A 21,722-nucleotide genomic window follows, 5' to 3' on the forward strand; every position below is an offset into this window, starting at 1 on the left:
TTTGAATATTTAAATATAGGATCCTAGGTAATCCTTAGAAATCTCTGTGCTGGAAATACAACATTTTATGCTTATTTTGCCTTTATGCCAAATATGTAGAACATGGGATTTATTTATTCCATATTCCATTTATTTATTTATTTATGTTGATCTAACCGAGGTAGGCATATAATTTTATTAGATACATTATCAAGTATACTGGAAGTAGTCACAGAACTTACATGTCTATAAATGAGTCAGCTCTGTGTTCTATTTCTACATAATCCATGTTAAATACTTCCTGTTAACTTTTTTATTCTTTTAAGATTTCATTTATTTATTTATGAGAGACAGAGAGAGAGAGAGAAAGAGAGGCAGAGACACAGGCAGAGGGAGAAGCAGGCTCCATGCAGGGAGCCCGATGTGGGACTTGATCTGGGGACTCCAGGATCATGCCCTGAGCTGAAGGCAAACACCGAACCACTGAGCCACCTAGGCGTCCCATGATAACTTTATTTTAAAATGCTAGCAAAGACATGTCATAGAAGCAATGTTAGAGTAATTGTAATTTCCAGAATGAAGAGACCTAGAAAATGAAAAACTCATTTGCTCATCACTCTGGTGACCTTAAAATGGCAATCAAAATTCTCAGCAAATATAATGAAGTTTAATAGAACTAATGCAAATTAACTAACTGCAGATTGAGATTTGTTCATAGTAAGAAAAAAAATTTAATAAAAATGAAATAAATAAAGCCTTTAAAATCTAATGGGATGAAATCTAATGACATGAAATGTATGGGATGTAGTTCAAATCTCAGCATGTATCAAAACCAGAAACTAAGCGACTGTATTTTGTTCTCATAAAGCAAATATTTAAAAAATAATAATAAAACAAATATTACTTTTGCTAAGGCAAAATACATGTATTTCCATGAAAATGTTTGATTTTAAGATAATAAAACCACAAACTATTCTGAAAATTCTATGACCAAATGTTGGGGTGATAAGAGAAGTCCACTAGAGCAATTGCTGGATATAATGAACAAACCCTTCAGAAAGCGGCTTAGGGGTATTAAGTCTTATAATCTAGCAATAGCCAACTATAAGTTACAAATACTATTATCAAAATGTTTATAGGCCACTGTTGATATGTGTAAACAGAAAGCAAGAGAAAGAATAGAGGAAGGGATGGGGAAAAAAGGATTGTAGGTGGGGTAATTTGTAGTGAACTAAAGGCTCTGCCACAAGTAGAGAACTCATTACAAACAACAACTATGTGAAAAAAAACTAATAGTGAGTCTTAAAATCTCTTCTTTTGATAAGTATACTATTGTTATAAAAAGAATATCCTAATCTTTAGAATTTATATATTGAAATTTGTAGGAGTAAGGTGTTACTAATCTACAAATTACTTTAAGACAATTTAAGAAAAATATACTGTGTGTGTGTGTGTGTGTGTGTGTGAGTGTGTGTGGTGTGCCTGCACATGTGTGGGCAGAGTGAGAAAATGTGAATGATAAGGTAAATAAGTTAGACGGTTAACATTCAGGAGATCTTGATATAGAGGAAATTCTTTCACTGGTCTTCTAACTTTTTTTTTGTAAATCTATGTTTTTTGTAAATCTATGTGAATCTATGTGAAAAGTTTTAAAATTACAAACCAAGTATTCATTGTGAGATAAGTATTATTCTCTTTAAACACTTCAATATGGGATATGCTAAAAAGAATGCAAAAATTCAGCAAAAATAAAATGGTCTGAGAATTGAGATAAAAAGCCAAGTCAGCAATGCAATATGTGTTTATTAATTTCAAGGTACATAACTCAAATGCATATAATTTATTTCATAAATAAATAAATAATTACTAAATTGTCTATAAGGGGATTTAATATACACACTAAAAATCTAGGAATTGTGACTTTTTAAAAAGAAAAGGAAATGCAGAATATATCTAAGTTCATAAAGTAGGGCAGCAGAAGGAAACATCAGATGATTAATAGCCTCTGCCCATCTAAGAGCAGAGAGAAAGAACAGCAAAGAAAGAGTATGAAAAAGTAAAAAGTGAGAGACTTTATCTTATTATTGTGTAAAATTTCAAATATATGTAAAAGTAGACTTAGTTTCCACTCCTTCCCACAAATATATTGAATTAAATTCTGACAACATAGGATTTCGTGCATAGAACCTCAGTCACTATCTTAGAGATAAATATGGAAAAGATTATTTGAAAAAGAGAACTAATGCTTTGCATTATAAAAACAGAGTAGCTCTTAAGTTTTAAAAAAACAAACATTAGCAACAAAGCTAGAATTAAATTCAAGAAGAACAATTTTGAGTACTCTTTCACTTAGATTCAGGAAACACACATAAAAACTCAGAAGTACTTTGCAGAATTATATAATGCTCAGCTGAATCAAGAAGGTAGTACTGACTTCTATGAGTAAAAAAAAATTATGATTCAAGATTTAGTTCAATTTTTATTTGATTCTACATTCTAATAAGTAATATACAAATAAAAAATGAGCTAACTTAAATATAAGTTCATAACTTCTTTCCTATTCATAGCTACTCTAACTTATTTTAAAATAAAGAAACTAATAGAAAAGAGAAGTCAAAATTCCATTTAAATTACTGAACATAAGGAGGTAAAAAGCTGACATCAGTTTTAAAAAAAAAAGGATTACAGGCTAAATGATATCATAACATGTCTGATTGGGACCTAGGTTTGCTCTATTTTTCCTTCTCCCCCACCCTTAACATGCCATAAGCTCAATTTTATTTCTGCATTCTGCAGTAAGATAATTTTGTATACAAATACCGCTGTATTAGGTAAAGCGTCCATTTCTGTGCCATGGTGAAATGAGTATTTCTTCTCACAAAAGTGACTTCTACACTTTACCACTCAGCACAAAAATATTAAGACCTATTGATATAGCAGCCAAATAATTTAATATATTCTTTTTGTTGGAAAGACCTTAAAGAGTGTTTGAAGCCAGGATTGGGTTTTCTCTAGATTACCTGAATATAGAATTTAAAACAGTTGTTGCATTTCAGATTAAGTTAAATTTCAGGATTGTTTATTGATGAAATAGGTAGTTTGCCTACAGATATATATCTTCTGGTACAAAACAGAATTTCAGAGTCACTACACAATTGATCATCTAATGACATCTTAGATATAGCACTTTATTTTCAGGAACCCAAAGAAGTGATAATTTTATATTCCTAACCAGTAGTAATTAAAAATTTTTTTAAATAGCTAAAATAAGCACAGACACGTAAGTGAGTCACCAAATGTCTTTGAGGATGTTAATGACCAATCTTGAGTAAAGCCCAAATCTTAGGACTCTGGCTTTTGAAAACTACTCATAATATCACAATGTTTTGACACTAATAACAGATTATTATATATAAATTATACTATAACATAGGTGGTTTTTATTAAGTATTAGAAATACAGTTATCATCTAAAATTCTTTCCTTAGTATTTGGGCCAGTTAAAATTTGGGAGTCATTATAAATCCAGATCATGTCCACAAAGCAAGAAACTGAAACTGTACTTTCAGACAAAGCCACAAGGCAACAAGTGTAAGACTGAGAAGATGGGTCTCGTTTTTATTAGTCAATACTAGTTTTCACAACTTGTCACTGCTTTGTTTTTGCTATGGATGTATGTGTACATGGTTATATTCAAGTATGTTTGTGCATGTTCTATATTTTCTACTTAATCTGCTGTCATTAAGTTTTATGTGGACTGGAAATTAAGTGCATAATCAAACCACCCAAAGAAAATATATGCTTTATTTCTATGTATCCAATCCTCTGACACAGCTATTTTAAAAAGTATCAAGCTTAAGGCGTTACCCTGTTCGTTTGGTGATGGTCCCCAATGTCATTGGCTGCTTGATTTGTGCAAGAGGCATCAGTACCATCAAGCTGGGGAGAGGAGAGAGCCGAGGGTTGCCAGGGTTGTTGTTGGCAAAATTATTGTAGGAGTCTTGGCTGTTTAGTTTCCCTACAAAGAGAAAAACAAAGAAAACCATCATCAAGGGACATTTCCTTCTCTGATGGGGTTTGCACTCACTCCACTCATCATTTAAGAAAGTTATCCAAGGCCAGAATTGTTTCTAAAAGAATCATGGTTATATGGATGGGGGGAAAAATACAAAGGATACTAGTAATAGCAAGTGTGACTTGACTATAAACAGAGATTTTAGTCTTTAGTTGTAGGCGAAAACATCACCTTCTTCCCAATATATACCACTCCCCACCATAAAACTTAAAAATATCAAATCAACATTTCCCTTTATTTTATGCTGGGCATTCTCTAATATAAAAAATTAAGAGGGTCATTACGGCTCACTAATAACCAGTAAAAACAAACTCTTCTGCGAAATAAAATCTGATCCACAGAGGGAATAATTACTCTCAGCACATCAGTAAGCCAAACTCCTCCTATGTACTTATATTTTCTCCCTCTCCGTGGTTATATATTTTCCAGAATGTCCCATAAATGACATCACAGAGTAGGGAGCTTAGTGAGTCCAGTTTCTTTCTCTAGCCAATAAGCATCTGAGATTCATCCACTCTATATTTTCCTGAGAGTATCAATAGAGCTTTCCTTTTTATTCTTGAGTATGATCCTATTCTATGGAACTACATCGGTTTGTTTATCTAGTCATTGGTAAAAAGACATTTGTTTCCAGGTTTTGGCTATTATGAATAAAGGTGCTATAAACATTTATGTACAGGTTTTGTATGAATATAAATTTCCCTTTTGGATAAATAATCCAGGAATAGAATTTCTGGTAATAGTAAACCAATGTTTGCAGGGACACAATAATTTTATGTTTTAAGGTTATAAGAAAATGCCAGTCTGACAAAGTAGCTGAACCATTTCACATTCTCATCAGTGAAGTATGATAGTTCCAGATCTTCCATATCCTTCCCAGCATTTGATATTGTTACTCTTTATATTAGCTATTCTGGCTTTTATTTGGATTTCTCTAATGCCCAATAATGTTTAGCACTTTTTTTTTTTTAAGATTTTATGTATTCCTGAGAGACACAGAGAGAAGCAGAGACAGAGGGAGAAGCAGGCTCCTCACAGGGAGCCTGGTGTGGGACTCAATCCCCCAAAGACAGATGCTCAACTGCTAAGCCACCCAGGCATCCCAGCACTTTTTTTGTTCACGCACTTATTTGTCATCCATATGTCTTTTTGATAAAGTGCTCAAATCTTTTGGTCATTTTAAAAACCAGATCAGTATTTTTGCTGAGATAGAATTCATATACTGTGAAAGCCATTCTTCTAAAGTGTACAGTTTTGTGTCTAATGTATTTTACACAGTAGCACAACCATGACCACTATCTAGTATCAGAACATTTCATCACCCAAAAAGAAAGCCCATACCCATTAGCAATCACTCCTCCTTTGGCCCATCCCTCAGCCTTTGACAACCAGAAGCTCCTTTCTGTTTCTATGAATTTGCCTATTCGGGATACTTCACAAATGGAATCATACAATGTGGCCTTTTGTGACTGCTTCTTTCACTTAGTATCTTTTCAAGGTTCATCATCTATGTTGTATAATATATCAGTAGTTCATTCTTTTTTTATACCCAAAAAGCATTCCATTGCATGGATATCACATTTTATTTATCCATTTATCATTTGAAGAATATTTGAGTTTTTCCACTTTTAGTCTATTATGACTAATGTGTCTATGAACACAAGGTGTACAAGTTTTTATGGAGACAGGTGTTTTCAGTTTTCTTGGGTATACATACCTAGGAGTGGAACTGTTAGGTCTATATTTAGCATTTTGAGGAACTGCCAACCTGCAGGTGGGGGCACCAGTGTATGAGGGTTCCAATGTCTCCACATCTTCAACAATACTTGCTATTGTTTATCTCTTTTATTTTAGCCATCCTAATGGGTATGAACTGGTGTCTCATCATGGTTTTGATCTGCATTTCCCTAATGACTAAGGATGTTAAGCATCTTTCTCATGTGCCCTTCAGTAATTCGTATATTTTCCTTCGAGAAATATCTAATCCAAAACAAAAATTGGATCATCTTTTTATTGTTCAGTCATAAGCATTAATCGTATATTTTGGATACAAGTTCCTTCTCAAATATATGATTTACAAATATTTTTCTCCCATTCTATGTGTTGTCTTTTCATTTTCTTCATGGTATGCTTTGAGGCATAAAAGTTTTTAATTTTGATAGAGTCTACTGTATCTATTTTTTCTTTAGTTGCTTTTGCTTTTGTTCTCAGATCTAAGAAATCATTGCCAGAGGCAGGGACACAAAGATTTATGCCTATGTTTTCTTCTAAGAGTTTTATATTTTCAGCTCTGACATTTAGGTCTCCAATCCATTTTGAACTAATCGTTATAAACAATGTGAGATAAATGTTCAACATTTATGTTCTTTATTTTGAATGTTGGACATCTACTTGTTTCAGGGCCATTTTTTGAAAAGACTATCCTTTCCCACCTCAATGGATTGTCCTGGCACCCTTGTTGAAAATCAAATGGCTACAAATGTAAGAAATTATTTATAGTTCTTACTCTCGTAATTTGAAAGTTCTTTATATATTCTGGACATATGCCTTTTAGAAGACATACAATTTTCAAATATTTTCTATCACCCTGCAACTCGTCTTCTCATTCTCTTACAGATCTTTCAACAAGCAAAATATTTTTTTCCAATAAAGTCGACTTCATGAATTTGTTTTGTATATGTGGTGTTGAATTAATGAACTATATGCCTAGCCCAAGGTAAAAAAAACTCAATCTCAAAATGTTTAGGTTTATATTTTACATTTATATATATGATTTATATAATTTATATTATATAGTTAACTTTCTGTAAGGTATGGGGAGTGATTTTTTTTATATAATAATGAAATGAAATGAAACAAATGAAAGCAAAAAAAAAAAAAACCACCCCAAATCTCCAAAGTTCAAGTGAAGTTTATCACAACTTTACAAGTAGGGGTTTAGGATTTTTTTTCTCTTTATTTTTTAATCAGTGCCCTCAAGATACTACTGGTAATGTCTACTATTCCAATACTATGATACCCAAAGCCTCAGGCAAGGCAGGATCCATGATCTCTGTAATTTTTTTTATTTAACTGATATGTTGGCCAAATGATAAATTTTTAGCTAAATTTTGTGAGCTGAAGTGCTATACCAATTTGTAGTGCTTTCTTAACACAAACAGAAATCACACAGAGTCGCTAAAAAAAAAAAAAAAAAGACAAGCATATCATAAGGGAGTATACTATATTTTGGAGCAGAAGCACCCTCTTGGACATTTATTATTTCTGTATTATTTGGTGTCACCACCTTGTGGCCTACAGCTACAAAATTCAAGTAAGTTACAAATCTCACAGAGAGAAGGGTTTAAAATATAAAGGCAGAAATTGTTATTACATTATCAAAGTCCTCTTCAGATATAAGCCACACAGAATTAGAAATTTTGGGTCACTTTGCTTGTTTTTCTGAATTTCCATGATTTGAAATGCTGTTATATTGGGAATTAGGTTCCTAAACAACTTATAACTTCTCAAGTAGATATCACACAAACATCTGCCCAAATACACACAGAACTCACTACAGATGATATTTCAATTTTCAAAACTCTGAGAAACCTGTTCAGTCACCTTTTTCCAAAGAAGAAAAATGATTGTAAAGCATCTTTGTAACCGTAAATAATGGTTTTTCAGAGAAACTAAAGATAGAAAAAGAATAGAGAAAAATCATATTAAATTTCTTTTCTTTTTAAAGATAGCCAGTGATTTGATGCTCTTCTCCAATGGGTCATTATATCCAACGAAACTTCCTGCTTCTACCTATACCTTGTCATTATCTGCAAAAATGCCAGCTAGAATTTTTTTTTTAAGATTTATTTATTTATTCAGAGAAAGAGAGAGAGGCAGAGACACAGGCAGAGGGAGAAGCAGGCTCCATGCAGGGAGCCCGACGTGGGACTTGATCCGGGGTCTCCAGGATCACACCCCGAGCTGCAGGCGGGGCTAAACCATTGCGCCACCGGGGCTGCCCACCAGCTAGGATTTTGATTGGGATTGCAATGAATCTGCAGATCAGTTGAGAAACTGTTGCAATCTTAACAATATTAAGTCTTTCAAGCCACGAGCGTGAGATGTCTTTTCATTTATGTAGGAATTCTTTAACTTCTTTGCACATTATTTTGCAGATTTCAGGGTACAAGTTTTATTCATCTTTGGTTAATGTATTCCTATTTATTGATGCAACTTCTAAAAAGAAATGTTTTCTTAATTTCACTTTTCAGATTGTTCATTGCCAACATAGAGAAATATAGTTAATTTTTGTATATTAATCTTGTATCCTATAACCTTGCTGAACTTGCTTATCTCTGTATTTCGTGGATTCCTTAGGATTTTCTATATGCATGATCATGTCATCCCAAATGCCTAATAGCCCTGGTTACAACTGCCAGTACAATACTGAGTAGAAGTGGCAAGAGTAGACTATAATTCATTTAAGTTAATTTTTGTATATGGATTGAGGTATGAATTGAGGTTCATTGTGTTCACTGCTTTGAAATTGGATGGCCACTTGTTTTATGACCATTAAAAAGATGATCCTTTCTCCATTGAATTGCCTTTTCATCTTTGTCAAAAGTCAACTGACCATGTCTGTGTGGATCTATTTCTAGATTTTGCTTAACTGATCCATGTGTCTATCCTTTCACCAGTACCACATTTTTTTGATTACTGTAGTTTTATAGTGATTCTTAGTAAATCATGCACTTACACAGAAACTTTCCATGTTATAAAAGTGACTCCAGTGTTAATAATTCATCAACTTTTTCATACTGAAAATACCTGATTGACCCAATACTATTTTCAAATCATTGTTCCTGATTTCTTATAAAAGTTATCTGCCCTGGTTCTATGGTTAACAGTAAATATGGTATTTTATAAATAGCAGCAATAGTAAATACTTACTTTTTTTAAAACTAATTTGAATTAAGGAGACAAATTTATATAAAAATGCCTCCCAAAAGATCCTAATGAGTATCTTATTTCTTTTTTTTTTTTTTTTAATTTTTACTTATTTATGATAGGAACACAGTGAGAGAGAGAGGCAGAGACACAGGCAGAAGGAGAAGCAGGCTCCATGCACCGGGAGCCCGACGTGGGATTCGATCCCGGATCTCCAGGATCACGCCCTGGGCCAAAGGCAGGCGCCAAACCGCTGCGCCACCCAGGGATCCCGAGTATCTTATTTCTAAATGACATCCTGAAACACATTTTTTTCTTTTTTAAGTTTTTATTTAAATTCTAGTTAGTTAATATATAGTGTAATATTAGTTTCAGGTATACAATATAGTGATTCAGTACTTCTACACTTCACCCAGTGCTTATCACAATTGCCTTCCTTAATACCCATCACCTATTTAGTCCATTCCCCCAACCACCCTCCCTCTGGTAACCATCAGTTTATTCTCTATGGTTAAAAGTCTGTTTCTTAGTTTGCCTCTCCCTCTCTTTTCTTTTCCCTTTGCTCATTTGTTTTGTTTATTAAATTCCACATATGAATGAAATCATATTGTATTTGTCTTTCTCTGACTTATTTTGCTTAGCATAATACTCTCTAATTCCATGCATGTGGTTGCAAAGGCAAGATTTCATTCTTTTCTTATGGCTGAGTAATATTCCATTGTCTATATATACCATATCTTCTTTACGCATTCATCAATTGATGGATGCTTGGGCTGTCTCCATAATTTGGCTATTGTTGATGATGATGCATTGGGGTGCATGTATCCCTCTGAATTAGTATTTTGTATTCTTTAGGTAAATACCTAGTGCAATTACTAGATGGTAGGGTGGTTCTATTTTTAACTTTTTGAAGACCCTCCGAACTGTTTTCCAGAGTGGCTGCACCAGTTTTTATTCCTACCAACAGCGCAAGAGGGTTCCTCTTTCTCCACAGCCATACCAATACCTATTGTTTCTTTTGGTATTGACTTTTGCTATTCTAACAGGTGTGAAGTGATATTTCATTGTAGTCCTGATTTGTATTTCCCTGATGATAAGTGACATTGAGCATCTTTCACACGTCTCTTGGCCACCTGTGTTTCTTATTTGGAAAAATGTCTGTTCATATCTTCTGGCCATTTTTAATTGGATTATGAGGTTTTTGGATGTTGGATTTCATAATTTCTTTATAGATTTTAGATATTATCCCTCTATCAGATATGTCATTTGCAAATATCTCATTCTGTAGGCTGTCTTTTAGTTTTGCTGATCATTTCCTTTGCTGTGCAGAAGCTTTTTATTTTGATGTAGTTCCAATAGTTTATTTTTGCTTTTGTTTCTGTCACCTCAGGAGATATACCTAGAAAGAAGTTCCTGCTGTGGCTAATGTCAAAGAAGTTACTGCCTGTGTTCTCTGAAAGACATTCACTCTTAAAACAGCATCAATCAGTACAGAGGGAGAACTACCACACTGTAGCTAATGGTAGCTTCGGAGGTAGTAAGAAAAGGTAAGAAGCTCTTTTTAAAAAGTCATTATAAGATGAAGGCATCTTCAGAATTAGCATAATGGCTTAAACAAATGAGTTGTTTTGTGGGACATAAATCTATGGAACAATCAGTGTAAACATGCGATGTCTCTCCAGCAAAATTAGATAAGAAATGCACAAAAATATTTAGCTATCTACCCAATTTCCAAATCTAAATTCACATTAAAGTTAATTGAAGTGAAGTTAATTGAAGGTGAAGGTGAACCCACACCTACTAGAAGGATAATAAAAGACAATATTCAGAATATACATAAGATGCTCTAAGCCCTCTAATAAATTACACAATAATATCTACACTCACACAACACAGAACCTTATAGGTAATATGAAAAGTGAAATGCCAGGAGGACTGGGTAGCTCAGTGGTTAAGTGGCATGCCTCAGGGCATGGTCCCAGAATCCCATGATTGAGTCCTACATAGGGCTCCCCACAGGGAGCCTGGTTCTCCCTCTGTCTATGTCTCTGCATCTCTGTGTGTGTCTCTCATGAATAAATAAAATCTTAAAAAAAAAATGTGGAATCCCATTACAAGATTTGATATTTGTAGAGGAATAACAGAAAACTTTCTTATAGTTAAATCACTCAAAATAATTTATCATGACACTATTTAAACCAATGTAGATATAAATAATGCAAGATTCACCATTAGATAATTATAATAACACTAATTTGAATCTGCAATCAGACCACAGCGCTAAAATGTCACAAGTTAATGAAATTCAAGGACTGTTTGTAACACACACATTTTACAACTAGTAATCAAATATTAGTTGAGTAACTTAGCTCAAGATTACATACTGTGAAGACAGCATTCTTTGGTTATCATGAAGCTTACAGTCTAATATGCATGAAACAGGAATAATTTACATTCTAATTGCTTGGTACTAAGAGATAAGTACAAATAGGATCACCTATTTGGAGATGAGATCATGGAGCAGATGGGACATAACCTCGGCTTTGCAAGATGCACAAAATATGGATATGAGTAGGAGAGAAGAAATCTGAGCATGAAGGATAACATAAATAGCAGAGTGTGTAAAGGGATGCCCCATTTGTGAGCAATAGTAAGGAATCTCTAGCAAGCAGTAGGAAGATAAAACAATTTCAGTTTTAAAAGAACTTTTTAATTGAGCCAGTGGAGCAGGAACTTAGGTAAATTATTTAGCAAGGGAACAACAGTACAGATTTTGAGATTGCTACACTTTATGGATAGGATGAGTGGTCTAGAAAAATGAAGTGATTCACTGAGAAGCTCCAAGTCTTGTGATTTAGTTAGCTGTAACTTAAAACCCTTCATTGGCTCACCAGGATGAAAGGCAACCTCCAAGGAACATAAAAGGTGCTTCAGATCTATCCCTCTCAGCCCACAATTCTATTGTCAAGCAACACCCAAGTCTGTGGGCATTTATTTACCCTGGGTGTCTGTGTTTATGATGTAGCGTGCAACACCCAGCCCGTTTGAAAGAGTAAAGTAAGTTGGGTAGATTTATATTCACATAGGGGTATTGTCTGTCTTCTATTTTATTGGACATGGCAAGTAATTATAAAAATAGCTTTAATGAAAGAATAAATGGATTAACAAAACACTCAAGGGTGACAAGGTTCACAAAGGTGAACTTGGAGATAGCTACTAACTCTGGTAATCTTCAGTAGGGTCATTTCAGACAAGAGGTGGGAAAGTCAGGTGGAAAGGGAGAAGTAAAAGAAATGTTGAGAGGAAATGATCAAGGTAATGGACAGAGAATACAGATTTAAGAACTCTGGAGACTGATGTCTGTAGACATCAAGATGAGATACTATACCAAACAAAGGTTTCATCAACATGCATTCTTTCGCTTGACATTTTTTGAGCCTTATCAGTATAAGCTCTTGTCCTAGTCCTGGATGACTAAGCCCAAGGGCCTCCTAAAGAGTTCATAACATAATGAAACAGAAACTATATAAAAAGTTTACAATGGGAGAAAACATGCTAACAAAGATATTTGTGAAATGTCTCAGGAACAAAAAAAAAAAGAGAGACATTTTTATTGTTGTTTTAAAGGGACAACTTAAAAGGGAAAATAGGTATACAAATTTTAAGCACAGAGGAAGAAGTCTGTATTTTTATACTGTTACTTTTCAAATAGAAAATAAAGGATATGATGAGAAATGTGCAAACAATTACATCAGCAGTAAGTAAAATGAGGGAACTGCTTAGACAAGAAATGTCACTGGCTGACACATAATGATCTACATGTAAAAGATACACATTAATAGATACCAAATTTAAAAATGAAAGTTCATATTCAATAAATTAAACACACAAAAATTATAATGGTCCTTCTCTTTTCAAGTGTTCAAAATCTTTGTTTAAAAATGAATTTTCACTATCCCTTGTGTCATGGATTTTCTTTGAAAATGTAGCTAGAATCTAACAAACCTCCAGATTTATCATCCAGGAAAACTGGAGACTTTTCCAGAGGAGGGGCAGTGTCTTACTAATTGTTGACAGCTCAACAAATGTTTACCAAATGAAGTGAATTTTTTTTCTTATGTCCAGGAAGTACAGGAAATACAGCCCCATGATCTATAGAAAAAATTCATTTTGGAGGGGACACAAAGTACTTCAGGAGACAGCCAGATGCTGGAATCCATGGGTTTAGCTATTCTGCTTAGTCTCATGTTGACTAAGCAGGAGCTTAGATTTGATAACTTTTTGAACAGATCTTCAGACACTTCCTTATGGTTATATCAAGCCTAAATTCCCAAGCCAGGATTTTTCATTAGGCCTGAAGCCTCTTAATATAATGAGGTTCAGCAGGAAGAAACTTGTAGTATCTCAAGTCTTGGATGAGGATTAAATCTGTCCCTCTATTTTATCCTTCAATTTCCCTTTGGACAGAGAGAGATAGTAGCACTTGTTCTCTGCTCTACCTCTCAGGCATATATAGAATAGTAACAGCAAAATTAAAAATTTCCAGGATCAATGAAGAGTCACTACTTAAATCCTAAATGTCATCTTCAGTAACTATTCCTTACTATACTTTTCTCTTAATTATATAAGTACAATGAAAATAGCAGAGGTTATTTAATTGGAGTTTTAGTAGTGAGCTTTATAAAACTTTAAAATGCATATTATATTTCCACACACCATTACACTTTTGAATTCCAGCTGGGACAAGACCTGTAAGTGACAAATGCCATGAGAATGGATATTCTCACAGTATTTCTGGCACATCTAAACAGAGGAAGTCCCAAAAATCTCATGAGAAAATAACCCCTTCTAAGACTCTCATCCCAGTTTTTTGGGCTTACTCTATATAAACTTCTATAAGCCTTAGGCTTTTGGGTCTTTATCCAAATCCACAAGAGCTTTGATCCTTTAGAGGTTTACCAGTCCCCAAGATAGAGTTCTCTTGGGAGACAAAAATCCCAAATTCCAATAAAATGGTTTCTCAATAAATTAAAGCTGAAATTCTATTTGGGAGTAGAAAATCATTTAAAAATCAGAATTTATAAAACATCCCTTGATGCTTAAAGCTATGATATTTTGTTTTTGTTTTCAGTTGTTTATTTGTTTTGTTATTATTGCATTTATTGTTAGAATACAAAGCACTAAACCAGAACAGTTCACATTGGGGTCTAACCACCTACTTTCTGTGTTTACTTGAACAAATTTCCATTTTTGAAAAAAGAATTATGAAAACAACCTCATATGCTCTTCCCACCACCCCCCTTCTACCTTTCAGAAGAATACCTGCAGGTACCTTCTACTGAGGCACTCAATTCCCATCCGAACACATGGTACCTATCTGTGCTTCAGGCTGACATGTTATAACCTGTTTACTAGAAGTTTTGCTAACTTCAAAATGCCATCTTATTATTTAGGCATTGTCCCCAAATATGTTTTCCCAGACATTCTATACTATAGAAACACAGAGGAAAAATGGATTAAGTTGTGGATAAAAGTAAAGAGACAAAACGACAATGGGCTTTGTTGCTGCACTAGAGGAACAGTTTGTCAGGTCAGCTTTGCAGAGAGGCATATTCCCAAACCAGTCATCATTAATGGACTCACTTCCACAGGAAAAAAAAAAAAAAAAAAGACAGAGTCTGAAAACTCCGGACAAAAGAAATCCCTGCAGACAAAGTAAAAACAAATTAAAAGACCCATTATAAAACACAGATGCTACAAGGAAAATAAACTTTGCAAGATTTACTGGTTTTTGACAAACGTGAACATTTGTGGAAAAGACATCAGCAACAACTCCCAGGTAATGTGGCTGCAAAGCTAGACTCCTTTCTGTTTTATCTTTACCCTCTCTGCAGAAGCTGCCAGGTTGGTATTCTTAGCTTCTGAACGCAGTGATGTGAGAACATGAAGCTGGCAAACTGCCAGCTTCATGAAGTTTCTGAAGCAAGATCCTGAAACTGTTGACCATTTCAGATTATGCTAAATATTAAAGTTATTGATATCAGTATATCCGTATGCATTTCTTCTTAAATGTAATCAAGAAAAAATACGACATAAAATGTGATTATATACCGCCTCCCCCCACTTTAAAAAAATTTCCCTATCCTGTCATATACTGTGAAACAAGGCAAATAAAAGCAGTTAAAATGACACTAAGCAATCAAAGGATCAGAGCTGTAGATCAGAAAGTATCTTAAAACAGTATTACATCAGTGAGAAAGAGAAAACTTTTTACTATAGGTTTCTAGAAGCACAAACTACAGTCTGTTGCCAGAGGTGGTAGAAGGAATATTCTAGAAATAAGAGGTATAAGAGACTAAGAACTATAATGTAATAAAGTGGACCAAGTGGAGCATCTGGAAGATAAAGGAGCACTGTCTTTTGTTGTCATTAGGGATGCAGGGATAAATATAAAGTAGCAAAGACGGAGTTGTAGAAAAAAAAAAAAAAGGAGCCAAGGCAGTGTTGACGGTCCCCCATGGGAGAGCCGTGTTATCAAGAGGTCTGCATTTTCTTCTCACTTGTTGATCCTTATCAGGGATACAGACCTTATTCACGTTAGGTACTCCATTTTTCTGAAAATTTACCACAGAAACTTCCCTATATGTTAGACTCCTACAATAGTGTCAGATTCTCTTCTCATTACCTCTCTACACATTTATCTACAAAATCCATTCTTGTTCTAGGATACAAGTCTCTCTATCAGTGTCCTCGATCTGCTAATATTTTAAACTATTCCATTTTATAATTGGATGAATGTGGCCCACTGAAAGCCAGTGTCCATGTAACAACCTGCCCCCCACCCTCATCAAGAAGGCAATTCTATAGGAAGACCGTCATTCCCAAACATCCCATCATTATAGTTCTCGTTCCAACGATTTCGCTGTTCTCAGACCTCATGTAGATGTTCTATCCCTTACATATCTTTCCCAAATGAAAACCAGGTAATGAGTTCGTAGGGGGCGATTGTGTGTGTCTATGTGTGTGTGTGTGTGTGTGCGCGCGCGCACATGTGTGCTTTTTTGCTTTCCACAGACGACCAAAACTTTTGGTCTGCTTTTAATATCCTGCTGTGGAATTGACAGGGATAAAAATCCAAAATATACCCGTGAGTTTAACTAAGTTAACTCTGTAGTTGAAAAGCTCCCAACTTCTTGACTCTGTCAAAAAGAGTACAATGGTAGCTTGTTTTGAAACAATCACTGGAAATCTGGGCTTTGAAAAGTTAAAATCACTGCTTACTCTCGCTTGCCATCTAATTTAACATTAAAGCTTTCTCAGCCAAACACTCGATAATTATTTAATCAAAACCAAATAAAATCCTTTCAGAGTATATAAAAAGTATCCTGTGCAAATGGGAATTTCCTGAATGTGGGTTGTTTTGGCTGGGGTGGGAGTCTCTATTTCTCTATTTTGTTCTTTTTCTTGTTCTTTTTTTCCCCCCTTTCCTAGATGAGAATGACAAGCTTCCCAGCTGCAGTTCTAGAACTTTCACCCTCCTTTTTGACCTTTTCTCAGGCGTATTCCAGTATAATCTGTAATCTACTCAAGTAGGAAAAGGAAGCAAAGCGCCCTGGTGAGAAACAGTGCCTTCTGACCCACATACCAAACTGGGCGGAAGCAATGCTTGTTCACAGGAGCCAAGGAGAGTAGAATACACAATTAAAAGAAAATGAATAATATACACATATTTTTTAAAAGACTGTTAACGCCACCCAGTTTACAGTGACAAAGTTCAAGACAGAAAAGAGCTCAAGGACAATTCTCACTGGGTACTGACTTGTTTCTCCCTGTAATTTTTTTAGGGGGGACCAACAGATGATGGACTAAAAACACAGCAAACCATTATGCATTTCATGCAAAAACACTTGTCGCTCTTCAACTAAACAGTTCAGCGACACAGACAGGTACTTTGGGGAAGGGTGGAAAGATAAGATAAATCTTCCACAAACTGACTTGAAAAAAAGAGTGTAATCTTTTTTTTTGCAAGATGGAGATTAAGGTTTTTAATGACATCATCATCACTTCTTCCCACCATATACAAGGTAGCTTGCATGGAGATTTGCACTAGTGCTTATTACACGTCAGGAGGATTAAAACTTTATGTTCTGGAGAACTGAAATGCTACTAATCACTGAGTAACTATTTAGAAATTTATGTATTGCATATTTACACAAATATATGTTTATAAATAATTAAATTAAAATATGCGAGGTTGTTCTCCTTTTGTAATCTGAATACATTCTCACCAGTTAATTATTTTAGTGTGCTCACAACTGTCATATATAAATTTGATTATTTTTCTTTCCTTAAATCTAAAATAAACCCAATAAATTTAAAAAGTTGAAACATAAAAATTGAAAATCAAAAGGAGCTAATTGTTGCTAAACTGCACATATAGCAAGGACAATCTACATTTCTCCAAAAAGATATTAAAGCATGCTTAGAACCAGGAATTGTGGAATGTAAAAATAAGCCTGGAAAGGGAGATGAGATCATTGCTTATAAGATGCAAGAATACAAACAGGGGGAAATTAAGAAATACGTCTGAAAAGTTTCAGAGATAAAATAAGGTGTATGGGACAGGTCATGTAATATATTATAGGAAATTCTTTGCCTGCATTTCCTCTCTGCTTTATCTGTGGTATGACTTAGTCTCAACTACATAGCCAGCCCAAATTTATAAAACAAATGAAAAAATCTCCCCCACAAGTGGGAAATTCATTTGTTTATTGTTCTTAGAGCACTCCAAGATTTCAGATGGAGAAAATTTATAAGAGCTGGTACTTTTAATATTTAAGAAGTTTTAGCAAGTCTTAATTCATTTTAGGCATTAAGAATGTAGTTTGCTACTCTTACAACACGAAAAACCAAACAAAACAGTAAATAGACTATATTTAGCACTAGAGATGACAAAGTAAACTCATAAATAAGAAGAATAAAAGAATAGTATCCTGGGTCTTTCACTTTAAGCTTAAAATTATTTCTAAATCTAATATATTTAAGCAGTCTCAAAATTTCCCACTCTTCTGAATCGAGCTCAAATAGTGTTTGGAGACTAAATGCTCAGGAGTGAAGGCTTTTAACCCTGGTGAAAAATCTCCAGAATTAAAAACCCCATAGTCTAACATCACTTAGACCAAATTTGGGGTTCGATGAACTCCCCAAAGTGTAAATAAATCCTACTCAAAATTCTTTTGAAAATATACCATACCCAAATCCTTCATGCTTATCTCATAATGAATGGATTTCGTATCACTGCAGCAGAGCAAATAGGATGAACTTCACTGTCCAAAGGAAAAAAAAATACATAAACTTATCTGCATCATTCAACAAATATAACTTTATTACTTAAACTGTTGAACATATAGGATGTGAAAGAACTGAGAGTTGGCTCTGAAATAAAAACAAACACTGTAACAAGACAAAATAGTAAATAAGCTGCAAGATTTAAGGTGCATTTGTTTCAGACATGGAGGATTCAACATTTGTAAAACTTGTCTTTTTCAAATAAACGTATATACTTCAGGAAAAATTAGATACAAAATCAAAGTATTTTCTGTTGACACCAGAGTAGTAAAATGTAAGCAATTTTCCTAATAGTCAAAAAGATATAAACTGGAATATCAAAAGTAAAGCTCCCCTCTCCCTACAACCTCCTTCCCGCTCCCTCACCCCCACCACACAGAAGCTTTCCTTCTTTTTACCCATGACTGTTAAGGATATTTTCTGGCTCTATTTCAGCACCATGACTCAGGTCATGAGAAGTGTCAAAGATGCATTTCCTTCAGATGGGAAAAAGCAACAGATTTTAACAACCATACAAAGTTGGGAGTAGAGTGCAAAAGGGCCCAGTCAGCATTTTTGACAGCAGGGAAGATAAAACCTTTTATATTCACATATATTTATTTCCAGCTTAAAAACATTTAAATATCTTTCTATAAAATATGCTTACATGTTCTGCTCAAGAAGAAAACAGGAAACCCATACCCAGTTTAGCTGTCTAAATTATCAACAATTTGTGAAAGAGAATTGTTCACTGAAAAAAAATAAGTACACATGTGTTAATAAACTGTTCAAGTCTTTGTCTTCAAAACTTATTTAAAACAAAACAAAACAAAACAAAACTTATTTTTCCAAAAGCAAAATCACGAATTTACCGGTGTACATAAAAATTCCCTTGATAGAAAGTCCTTGGGAGTGAGAACCACCAGGAGGAGTGGTACTATAACCCTATCTGGGCACCATATCCTTCCCTGCAATTCTTCTGCCTTAGCAGAAACACTTTTTCTTAATCAGCTGGATCATTGCCAAAAGCCATATTCATTTTTCAGTACTGTCATTTTATATTTTCTGTTATCCATGATTTTATCAAATGTGGATACATTTCAATCCATTCCAAAATTAGACAAGAGTGAAATACTAGTGAACATTTTTTACGCATTCCCTACTAAGGATGAAAATGGAATAGCCTGTCTCTTCTGAAGCTGCCAACAACAACAATGCCCACATTAATTCCAGTCTATCCATTCTGAAATAGTTTCACTCCTGTGCCTCATTTCTAGCTTCAATATTCTCACCTGCAAAAACACATCATCCAATGTTAATAACTCTTTCAATGAACCTTAAATCCCTTTCCTTTTCTCATCCTCCTCCAAATTCTAAGCATTATTTTATGCTAAGAACCTAGTATGCTAAGAATCATAATGGTTTCTATTTCTCAGTATGTGTAACCCTGGCACAGCCCTGACCCCGCTATCCCTACCCTTTTGTAGCTTATAAACTATGAGCCAGCAGTCAGATTTTTACTTCCTGCTCAGATTTTAGGTTCAAGTGTACTCATGGCTGCTATTCCCAAATTTGATAATTTCTAAATTTGTTTATGTGGGTCAGTCATTCAGACACTGGTCATTATGTATCCTAAGAAACCTTATTTCTACTCTCTTCTCCCTCTCCATTTTTTTCTAAAACCAAATTTTGAAAAAAATGTTTCAAGGGACTCTGACCCAGAATTTTCTTAACTGTCTTCCTCCTCCCTGGAAAAGTAAGGCAATGGTAACATGCAAATAGGTATTTCAAGTCCTCTTGTTGTTATTCTAATCACTAGAAAAAGCAATAGAACTCCTTCAACTTCCTGAAAACTGACTTCTAAGTTGATTGTCATAAAGTCTCCACCACCCCAAGCCCACCCCAAACAGAGGATTCCTTTTTGGGAAAACTGACCAGTCTAAGTGAAAAGATCTGCAGACAGTATTGACTGTGGGTTCCCTAAAACAACTGCCAGTCCCACCTAAGGGAGAGATCAGTGGGAACTAGAAGCTAGTATGATCTACTCATGCTCAAAAGAACTTCTAATCAGTTCTTAGTAGAACTGATTCTTTAGTATGGCTGTGACAATTAGCTGAATAAAAATAATGAAATAAATTAGTAAATAATAATATTTCAATAATAAAAATAAGAATGATCACCAATGATTCCTAGACGGTCATGTCAATATTTTGGTCTAATCAGTCTAAGACTAGGCTGAAGCATTAGTACTTTTTCAATCTACCTAGAGTAAGTTATAATGTACAATCAGAGTTGAGGACCACTGTCCTAATATGAAAGATAACAATCGCAACAAAAAAACTGAAAAAGGAACTCATATGAAATAGAAATAATGCAAGAAGCAAAATATGCCTCCAAAATTGTCTCTATATCTCAAAGAGATTAAGAATTAAAAGACAATAATGTGATAAGAAAAAGATTGTTGGGAGAAAAGGATATCTTAAAACATGTTGCAGAAATAAAAATACAACAAGGTTAGAAGACAAAGTTGGGGATACTCTCATAAAGTAAAACAAAAAGACAAACAAAAATAGAAAATGAAGTTACAGGTTCAACGTAGGAGATCCATTATCCAACTAACATGATTTCTATTAAGGGACAAAAAAAGAAAACAGCAAGGAAAAAACTGCGAAGAACTGAAAGAGAAGCTTCTGCGGAGTGGAGGGGGTGGGGAAAGAGAATGCCATTTTTCATTATAAAATTGTGGTCTTATTTGACTTTTATCATAAATGCATTACTTTGATGAAAAGATACATTAAATAGGTAAAGAAAAACAACAAAATTCCAATCAACGTTAGCAGAAAAGAGAAGCAAAGATTAACTATAAGCTCTAATTATGCCTCAATTGTAGAGTTTAATCAATCTGGTCCCATCAGGTATGGATATAACAGATCCTTGAAGAGAAATACATAGAAAATCGAAGAAAGGAATTTTTAGAACATTACAGACAACACTTATTCAAATGATTAAAAAATTAGCCTCCATTCAACCACTTTAATTCATTCAAAGAAGCTAGGTATCTGGATGGAGTACTAAAAATGGATTTTAATTAATAGTAATAGATTTCAAAAGTCAGATTCTCTAAGAAGACTTTGAGGCATATGTCATAGAAAACATAATAAAAAGGAAGCTGGGTTATTATAAAATGTTTTAAGACACCAACATCCATGCTGGGGTTGCCTGGATTACAAGCACAGGAAAGTTTAGAAAAGATCGCCCTCTAGAGGTATGTCTCATTATCCATTGAAAAGCAAAACCATAAAAACCTAGTGTCTTGATTTGCCAAGGTAAAAAATAGAGAATATATTTCATGAGCAATAAAAACCAAAAGAACGAATTCCAGATTAGTTTCAATGACTGACTACTTTATGTGA

General features: G+C 34.3%; 1 protein-coding gene across 25 annotated transcripts in view; it reads right to left on the reverse strand.

The window, feature by feature from the left end:
- The window catches only part of BCAS3 (BCAS3 microtubule associated cell migration factor), a 590,779-nt gene that overhangs the window by 324,442 nt on the left and 244,615 nt on the right, over positions 1–21,722 (reverse strand). For all 25 annotated transcript variants that reach the window (XM_025996065.2, XM_072747642.1, XM_025996068.2 and 22 more), the window contains exon 16: positions 3,846–3,996. In XM_025996065.2, coding sequence (XP_025851850.1) covers positions 3,846–3,996 — 151 coding nt within the window. The remainder of the gene's footprint in view (positions 1–3,845; positions 3,997–21,722) is intronic.

Source organism: Vulpes vulpes, chromosome 2, assembly GCF_048418805.1.
Source record: "Vulpes vulpes isolate BD-2025 chromosome 2, VulVul3, whole genome shotgun sequence".
Taxonomy (NCBI): domain Eukaryota; kingdom Metazoa; phylum Chordata; class Mammalia; order Carnivora; family Canidae; genus Vulpes; species Vulpes vulpes.